The following is a 9,962-nucleotide window of genomic DNA, read 5'->3' as shown; positions in this document are numbered from 1 at the left end:
TTAATAAGCAATAATATGTATTCCTTTTAGCGGCTGATAATAATACAGACTAAAATAAATGATACCAGTTTCACACGCACAATCCAATGGATGTTTAACAAAGTGACAATGAAAATTATTATTTATATACAATGCACAAATGCAGGAGCTTAATCCAAGAAAATGCTGTATGGTCTGCTCTCAAAATGAATCATTTTGATGATATTTTCCTTTGACCTCAAATAAAAAGGAGATTATTTTAAGTTATTATATAACCCGACCATCAAGATTTCACATGAGCAATTTTGACCAATGATTTTGTCCCCTGGGCGTAGTGCGTATGGGAGTAAGTTATTTTTACAGCTGCTTGGTATGGTTCTGTATTCTGTATTGTGATTTCTCACACTAGCGCCCTTTTTGCTTGTTTCATGTGACTCTCCCCCGCCACACTAATGCTCTCCTGACCTCACCTGTGACTGCCTCTGATGGAGTCTGAACACAACAGCACAGCATCACAGTCTCAGATGTAATTATATTGAATCAAAGTTCTTCCAGTAGCTTCTTTCCCCCCATATTTGGTCCCTTTCTTTGAAAAAAAAAAAAAAAAAGTAATTTATTTTGAGCTGGATTTGTTTTCCTTTATGGTTTTAAAAAAGGATTTTCAGATAATGTCAAAGTTGAAAGTATTGACTTAGACCCAAAATCACTTAAATGTTGTTGATTGGCATTTTATTTTATAAAGCAAACAGTGTTCTCTAAGTAAAAAAATGTAGACAGTGTGCAGGGACATCAAGAGAGAGAGAGAGAGAGAGCGAGAGGGGGGGTCTGCTCATGTACGCAACAATTTCCTCCAGAGGAAAATAAGATGACGGGAGGGTGTTACTGACATTGGTAGAAAACAGAGCTCCAGCAGACCAGTTATCAAACTGGGCACAGTGATGAGGACTGCAGTGCTCCGAGGTCCCAAAATAACTCTGCAAAGATTTGCTTTTAAGGTAAGCTTTGTGCGGATCCAAATTCCCTTAATCATGTTAATGGTCATTCTTAAAATGAACTTATCTGAGTCGCAGGAGTAGTTTGAAGGCTTGGGATGTGTTTTCAGTGAATAAAACACAAAACCGTCTGCGTTCCTACAGGTAGAGGACAGCTGGATTCTCCTGTAACTTCTATTAAAAATCACCAAACTTGAGCGGAGTGCTACAGATACAGACGTTGCGGTGTTGGATCTGGATGTGATGTGACCGCTGGCTGCGCCAAAGCGGCGCTTTTTACGCACCATGGATAACTTCATACATGAGCAGGTTAGTTGGGGGCAGAACGTGTCATGGAGAAACTCCACTCTCGGAAACGAAAGCAATTTGGGGAACCTGACTGTTAATCCTTTGAAACGAAATGAAGACGTCGCCAAAGTGGAAGTTACGGTCCTGTTGCTGGTGCTGGTTCTGGCTCTGACCGGGAACATGTGGGTCCTGTGGGCCGTGCACACCGCCAAGGACAGCCAGTCTCGGATGTATTACTTCATGAAGCACCTGAGCATCGCAGACCTGGTCGTCGCGGTCCTCCAGGTCTTACCTCAACTTATTTGGGATATCACATTCCGCTTCTATGGCCCGGATTTCCTGTGCAGGCTGGTCAAGTACCTCCAGGTCGTGGGTATGTTCGCGTCCACCTACATGCTGGTCCTGATGTCCATAGATCGGTGTTTGGCCATCTGCACACCACTTCGCTCTGTGCACAAGAGGAAGGATCGACTGTGTGTGATCGGCTCCTGGATGCTCAGCCTGATATTCAGCACGCCTCAAGCCTACATCTTCTCCAAAAGGGACGTGGGGAATGGCGTGTATGACTGCTGGGGGGACTTCGTGAAGCCGTGGGGCGCCAAGGCGTACATCACATGGATGACCCTCAGCATTTACATCCTCCCAGTGGTGATTTTAAGCATCTGCTACGGTTTGATATGTTTTAAAATATGGCAGAATTTCAATTTAAAAACCAGAAGGGAGCACTTCCTGGCGCTCACCTCCAGGGCCTCCAAAGTGGCCCCTCCGCTCCCTTATGTGAGCAGCGTCAGGCTGATATCAAAAGCAAAGATCCGCACAGTGAAAATGACTTTTGTGGTGGTCCTTGCCTACATTGTATGTTGGACTCCTTTCTTCTCGGTCCAGATGTGGTCTGCATGGGATCCAGCTGCTCCAAGAGAAGGTATGGCCAGAGTTTGATTTACAGTACCAGTCAAAAGTTTGGACATACTTCTGCCCATTCAAATGAAGAGGAAAGTGTGAAAGTGTGTCCAAACTTTTGACAGGTGCTTTAAGAAGAGACTAAAGCCATTAAAATGCATTGTTGATGAATTATCTATGAGGATATCACCCTTCCCTTCTTCCATTTTATGCTGTTGAATACTTTTCAATGTTTGAACACGGTGATCCTTCCACACCGACAAAACTAAGCCCAGCTTCTCATACATACAAAGGAGATTCCTCCACCATATAAAATGTCTGGGAATTCATAAGCCGTCCACTTTACTTCCAGGATAACACAATGGTGTTTAACTCCGAACTTCCCCAGACTGCATACAGATGAATGGGAGTGGTTATCAGCCCAGGAAAAAAAAAAAAAAGGCCTCCACAGGGAGCCTAAATGTAGCAGGGCGTCAAAGACTCTCTCTCTGCTCCCAGTAGTGGTTTATGCAATTTCCATGTAAATGCATATTTGTTCAGATTTACTCCTCATATCTCTTTACATTTAAGGGAACAAAAGCTGCATGGCAGATATGGCTCATAACCTTTATAATGGCATTGTCCAAGAGAGGCTACATGAGTATTCTTCCAGAGCACTCAGCCTGACTTCTAAATTGCTCAGACTGAGCGAAGATAATTATCTTCCTGTTTCAGGCCTCCTCCGTGCAGTTTTGCACGAAATAAGGAAAATAAACACATTAGAGCCAAGAATGTATGTGCACCATGCACAAACTTCCAGGGCATGTGATGAGGGGGGGGGGGGTAGTAAAGTGTAGATGGACGGCGAGATGAATGAAGTTTAGCAGCACTAGATTCTCTATGCCCGAATGAATTCCTCACTGCTGTCTTTTCAGACCACACATCTTTAAAATAAAATGATAACTGTATGTTATCAGAAGAAGCCCCCCGCCCAAAGTTTGTAACAACACATAGTAAAATGAGCTTTTGTTGCTAAAAAAAAAAAAAAAGTTACGTTGCTATGGGTCTTCTTGCGTATTTTTTATAAATGACGTGATGTGAAATACTTTAGAAATGTTGGACCGTCAGATGCATCACACACTCTTAGGTGAAATGGGAAAGTCCCATTTTAAAAGGACGCCCCCCCCCCCCCAAAAAAAAAAAAAATCTATATGACATCTTACAACCATTTTTGGTGTCATACTTTCACTATTTTAGCTGCAGCATGAATATTACCAAAGATAGAAATTCACTATGCTCGATGGTATCACCTTTCAAGTTCTGGGACCAGTGACTTTTTTAAAGTTTCGCTCCACCCACCCTAGCAATTTCAAACCAATATAAAAAAAATTATGATATATACACATAAAGGGTATTTACAGCAGCTATAACATATTGTTAATGTAAAACTTTGTCACATTTAAACTAAGATTAAAGTCCTTGAATTCATTCAACCAAACTTAATTGAAATTAAAAATGTTAAATATTTGTAGTGGAATATGGTACAATAGTGCAGTAATGTGGATGTGCAAGAAAGAAAGAAAGAGTGATGGCAGAAGAACAGATGCAATAGGTTCGAGCTATTAAAGTATACTTTAAGGATTTACAGCAGAGTCATGAAAAGTTGAATTAAGATTGAATATAAATTGGCCATTAAGGATGCTATCCATGTTAACAACTCAGATTTTAAAGAAAACGGATCAATGAAACAAAAATGTCAGAAAAACTCGTTCCAAAAATAAAACAAATTCAGATTTCACTGACTCAGAATCCAGAAGTATTTTTGGTATAGTATGTGCTCTCAACAACGTGATAGATGGCAGTCCCATCAAAATCCTTCTTGTTGTCAATGTTGACTTCTTATCCCTTTTTCTTACTTCAATCTCAAAAGAGCAGTGCTGTTCATCAAGATAACACAGATGAGGAGCCAATCTCAATGTTTTTCTTTCATTTCTGGCAGCACGAGGAAGCGATGTGCGCACTGTGAGTCAAAGTGAAGCGTAGCAGGGTTAAAAAAGAAAATGTCTAAACACAGTTACTTTTGTGGTATTTCACTTAAAGAGACTCCCTACACAGAATATGGACAGGACTGTTTGACTTGTCTGCTGAACAACTCTCATAACTTTGACAGGCCATTTAGTTGACACCTCCCACCTTAAAGCAAAGAACTATTAGGAGTCAGAAGAGGAGGAACGGAGCGGTCAGCAGTCTGACATCAGGAGCAAAGAAGATGACATGCACAAAATCTCTCTCACCTCATTAGGATTTTGGGGGGGGGGCGTAGAAGGCTTCCAGTTTCCACTGTTCAAATATCAAGCTTCTTCTGCTCTGAAGCGTCGACAGTTGGAAATTTAATCAAACTTTCATATTATATGAGGTTGGTCTGCATTTTAGTTTCTCCATGAAGTCTAGACTGATTTACATAAAATAAAATCTCCATAGCCAAATTATTGAGGGCTAATTTTAAAATCGACTATTGTCCACCTCTGTGTGGTTTGTGACATATCTTGAAGTCAAAACAAGGAAAATAGATAAATGAACAACTCCGTTCAGAAACAGTAAACAGTTCAGTGGAGACTTGAAGTTGGACCTGGTGATGGTGTTAGATGAAGTTGGGTGTTACAACTCCTCCCCCGGACAATATATAGTTATACAGTATATACATATATATATATACAGTTTATTGTTTTCACTATTGTTGGGCCATTAGTTATTATTGGACCATCTCAAATTATATTCCATCAGAAATTTAAATGAATTATTTCAGGAAAAAGCTGAAGTCAAGAGATCATCAAGTGAAAAAGAATTAACCATCTCTCACACACCTAATGTCTCAACAAAATTTCATGGTGAACCAACTAATATTTTTTATTCATGGCTTACACAGTCCTAACAAAGGGATCTAAGGATTTCATTTCCATAGCTTAAAAGGTAAAGCACAAGCAGTGAAATTGGACTTTGGCCCACAGTGGATTATGTCTTGCTGGACTGATGAAAAACTTGCTACTTCAATGGATATCCACTCATCGACTCCATTTCTAAACTGCTTATCCTCCTCTGAGTTGCATGAGGTTGGACTCTATCCCAGCATGCATTTTTTGAAATCCTCAAAATACACCCTTGACAGGCTGCAAGTCCCTTGCAGAAGGATAAGGATGGCTATATTCTGAAATATGTGGCTTGATTTTGTTTTTTCTTTAATGCTTTTAAAGGATTGTCACTGAAACATGAGTCAAGTGTGTCTTTGAGGATTTGGTGACAGAGCGAATATTTCCAACAGCAGGACTCAAAATAAATTATCGTGCCCACCATCATCCATCATGACAAAGGAAATCATTAATCAGTGCAATGTTGTAGCTTACCGGGGGTGTTCTTAATAGTTTCTCAAAATAAGTGAGGCCTGTATTAGAGACTGAAAAACTAAAACTGGACAACTGAAAAATACCAAACAAAAGATTTTCTGTTCATCTTTTTTTTTTTTTTTTTTATTTATAAACTCTTTCCAATACCAACAATTCATATTAATATTTTGATTGATTTAACACTGTTAGAACCCAAGTGGTTATATCACACCAAAGTTCCTCTGTCTCTCTCCCTAGACATCGCCTTCATCATCGCCATGTTGTTGGCCAGTCTCAACAGCTGTTGCAACCCCTGGATCTACATGTTCTTTGCTGGTCACCTGTTCCGGGACGTGATGCAATGCTTCTTCTGCTGCTGTAGACGGTACCTGACAGACTCTTCCTGCAACTGTGATCAACACTGCAGGCACAAGAGAAACTCTCCTACTTATGTCATCAAGGATAACGGCAGTCAGAGGAGTCTTACACACACGTCCAGCACTGGAGGCCCGGGACACTGAAAAAGCCATCTGAAAACCATTCAGGCTTCCTGCAGTCAAGTAATCTGGGGGTCACGACAGTTCCCACTTTCAGCCACCATTATTTGCTGCAGTTCTACGGTGGCCATTTTGCTGTTTGTTTTCACATGTTTTAGAATGAGTTAGATAATATAAAAACCTCCTGTCCAGACAATGCAGCGGACCCTTAGATAATGACAGCAGGACAAAATATCATTGTGTCTTAAAATGTGACGTAACATGAGACCTGAATCAGCCACATATGGCACCAGTTTGAGTTTTGTAAGGCTGTGTGCCCTCAGCTTTTTAAAAACATCATTTTGCTTTTGGATACACAGTCCTTCATTTACACAATTCCTCTTACATTGGAATTTCAAGACTGATGCTCTGGTTTTCTGTAGAAACAGCCACAAGCTCTTGGAAAGCTGTTTACAGACTCTTGCACTTGAATTCTAAATGCTTATTCCAATAGTTGTTGTTGTGGTTTGACAAAAATGTATCACAATAATTTCATTAATATTGCACAAGGATATTCTTTCTTTGAAAGCAAAGGAAAAATCATCTCGAGATGTTGTGGCTCTGAGCAAGCAGGCAGTTATCCAACTACTGTAATGAATTTTTATCCTTTAAAGCAGTATTACTTTGTTGCCCAAGCGTTTTACATGCATTATTCCAGCATGTGAGTGGTTGAATCACAATGATATGCATGAATTACATTTACATTACCCACTCTCAATTTTTGACTTTATGAGTATGCAAACAATCCACTGTAACAACACAAGCAAATATGAACAAAGCAAAATCAACAATGAAAGTCGCATTAAGGAAACTGGTTTCAATTTATTCAGCAGGCTCTTGTCTTCTAGATAAAACATTGTTTGTCCTTGAAGGTTCCAAGTAACTAGCTCATACAGACCTGAGATTTTCTGCATGTTGCTTTAGTTGGGATCAAAGTAGAATAATGGTTCCCTCTTGTGGTTAACCACTGATTATTCCAACAACTCATTTCATTTTCTGTTTGTCTATTTTGCCTTTAGGATTTGAGGCAATGTGATAACTGGTCATATAGTGTGCAATCTCATCTTAATAGGTGTGTTTTGAAAGTGTTTCTAATTATCGTAGTAAGTTGTTGGAGAGAATATTTTCGTTTACATTGATCACTTTAAAGGTGAAGGAGGGGAGGAAATGTTCAGTTTCAATGAGAGACATAAATTTTCACTTACGAAGTAAACTGACGAGTTATTTTTTCTGCCTTTCCACAGCACATGGAAATGATTACTACCAACCTAATGGAATGATACCATTCTTGTTGTACTTAAAACATTATTCATTTTAAGATTGGATGTCTTCAGCATGTGATTTAAAAAAGTGAAATGCATGACAATGTTATGCTTCAAACAACAATACAAACCATCAAGCTTGCAATTGCTTTTCATTAGAAATGCCCAATTATTGCTCCTGATGCCTGAATAAATCAGCTATGTCTCCTTGCGTAACACCACTTTCACACCACTGTACATCTTACCCAGTGAAGGTGTGTATGACCATTGAGTAAAACTGACTCAAACATTGGAACTCAATCAAACTGCTCTTAATACAGGGCACAACAGCCCAGATGTGGCAGAAAGACAGACAAGCAAACAGGAAGCCCCAAAGCAGTGACAGAGGGATGCCCAAGATGGCTGTGACGCAGCGACGATAACAACAGTACTTTGGCACGGTGAAGGCGGTGTAGCTGGCTTTCCACACACCGTCCAGACTGCATGCTCCGATCACATCTTCAAAGTCCGCCTAAAGCACGCAGAGATAGTTTATTTATCTGCTGTTTATGGAGCAGTTTTTTTTTTGCATTCTCCATGCAGTGTTTCAGCACAGTAAAGTGCCTGCTGTGGGAGGTTCTAATCCAATATTTTAATATTCATAATGAAAAGAGCTTAAAGTGAAGGCTGTAAATGTGGTTGCCGCAGCAGTAGAGATCTTACATCCTCTATAAATAAGGGACAATCCTGTGTGGATATAATAGAATGTACTCTTCTAGCTTACACAAACTTGGTTTGACTTATACCTGTTAAAAGACCTCCCTGGTGTGGCTGTCCCTCCTGATTGTCTGCTCCCAGCTCAGATCACAGTCAGCCATGATCTTACTGTGTTCTCTGACTGAGCAGGCTGAGCGGGCCGGTGCTGAGATAGGCAAACAAGGGAAGCCACGACGAGAGGCTGGATGCCTTCGCTGCAGTCAGAGTCTCAGAGAGCAGGGAGTGTCAGTTAATAAACTGAAATGCCAATCCTAGAATACCAACAAGCAGCTGCCAGCGACGACTATCTCCAACTGTCAGAAATACAGCAACTACTGCTGTCACACTACGTCAGTACGGACAAACACACACACCTACACAAACACAAAAATGCAACAACTCACACTGTGACTGAAAGTGTTGCCTCCTTAACTGGAAGGTCAGAGGGGCGGCAGGTCCTCAGTCAAGCCTTTGGCCGTTTGGACCCTTGAAACAAATTTACTTCAAAATAATAAACAAACAAAAACAACCCCTTCTGCATCCGTGAACCTAATAATTACATTTGTTTTTATAAGATACTTTTTCCCAAAGCAGCTTTTACAATGGTACTTTTAACCAAACTGATAAGATGACTTTTTTAACAGTAGGCACTATAACCCTTTTTTTATTCTTGTTTCATTAACTTGTCATCAATCAAACATATTTCCTCACAGATATGAACTGCAACTGTATTCTTATAACATCCACTCATTCAATGCGCTGCACTATTATCCCCAGTATTTCCTATTTTGGCAATAAACAACAAATATCTCCCATCGACACACATAATAAACAGAAAATCACCATTTCCTTAATAAAGTTCAGACTGGACTAAGTGTCTTCAGTGCATTGTTTCTTATTAGCGTAACTTCCTTCACTCACCATGATACACGTCCGCTTAGTATTAGCTAGTTAGCATACATGCCTTAACGTCTATTTACCTCAGTCTCTTTTCAACAGTGTTGGGCAAATTACTCTAAAAAAGTAATTAGTGACAGTTACTAGTTAATCGTCCCAAAGAGTAAGTACATTAGTTACAAATGATAAAAGCAGCTAGTTACTGCAGGAAAAAAAAAAAAACAATCAAGCTACTTTCAAGCAAATGTTTAAAAGCTCAAATCAAATCAAATCAAATCAGCTCTAAGATGAGTCTGAGTGAGTTTGAATTACTTGACACCGACGTGGAGAGGCGCTTTAGTCCAGGACATAATGTGCTTTTCATCATTCAACTCGCTCCTTTAACTTCTTGGAGGGAAAAGTAATGGCCATTCAAGATTTCTTCACGTGACGTCACGCCACTGTGGGAACGCTACTTCCTCTGCTTGTTCGCCGCCCGCCATTTTTATTTTATATATTTTTTTTAAACACTAGTTTTTTTCTTAACTTCTACCAACATGTCGGATAGTTGCGGTGCAGTTGACTGCACGAATCGAGGAGGAGAGAGACAAGCCTGGGTTTTGCTCTTTACAGAACCCCCCCCCCCCCCCAAGCGTTAGCTAACGCTAGCACTCACCTTTGACAGTGAAGGGTTTCTTGTCCTTCCCCTCCCAGACGGCAGCATTATTGGCCCATCCAGACTGAAAACACTCATAACTGTCCGTACTTTTTGTGTGTTGTCATGGCGACAGCGTAAGGAGAGGGATTCTCCACAGGATACATGGAAACTTCGGGGACTTCGCTGTTGTCAAAACCCGTTTGCTTGACTCACAAACCAAACGTCCTCAGAAGTTACACGTGCTCTCTTGAACTCCTGCATGTTTACGCAGTTCAAGGCACACCGACTGCACTGTGATGAGGACACACAAAGACACACGTTGTGCTGGCGTTACCTTCAGCAGCAGCAGGATTTATTCTTCCTGTTTACCTGCGCGT

General features: G+C 40.5%; 1 protein-coding gene across 1 annotated transcript; it reads left to right on the top strand.

The window, feature by feature from the left end:
- The first annotated feature begins 878 nt into the window (after positions 1–878).
- On the top strand, positions 879–6,157 carry oxtrb (oxytocin receptor b). Its single transcript, XM_029501505.1, has 3 exons — positions 879–974; positions 1,116–2,181; positions 5,777–6,157. Exons 2-3 carry the CDS (start codon positions 1,257–1,259, stop codon positions 6,037–6,039), a joined length of 1,188 nt encoding a protein of 395 aa, XP_029357365.1. The 5' UTR covers positions 879–974; positions 1,116–1,256; the 3' UTR covers positions 6,040–6,157.
- The last annotated feature ends 3,805 nt before the right edge of the window (positions 6,158–9,962 follow it).

This window comes from Echeneis naucrates, chromosome 5, assembly GCF_900963305.1.
Source record: "Echeneis naucrates chromosome 5, fEcheNa1.1, whole genome shotgun sequence".
Taxonomy (NCBI): domain Eukaryota; kingdom Metazoa; phylum Chordata; class Actinopteri; order Carangiformes; family Echeneidae; genus Echeneis; species Echeneis naucrates.
Note: the sequence above shows the minus strand (reverse complement) of the source record. Positions and strands in the feature narration are given on the sequence as shown.

What these genes read in the sequence shown, in the direction of transcription:
- oxtrb (XM_029501505.1), top strand. Translation starts at nt 1,257, where the DNA reads ATGGATAACTTCATACATGAGCAGGTTAGTTGGGGGCAGAACGTGTCA. An exon ending in TCCAGCTGCTCCAAGAGAAG is followed by an intron (nt 2,182 to 5,776) that starts GTATGGCCAGAG and finishes CTCTCTCCCTAG; the next exon opens with ACATCGCCTTCATCATCGCC.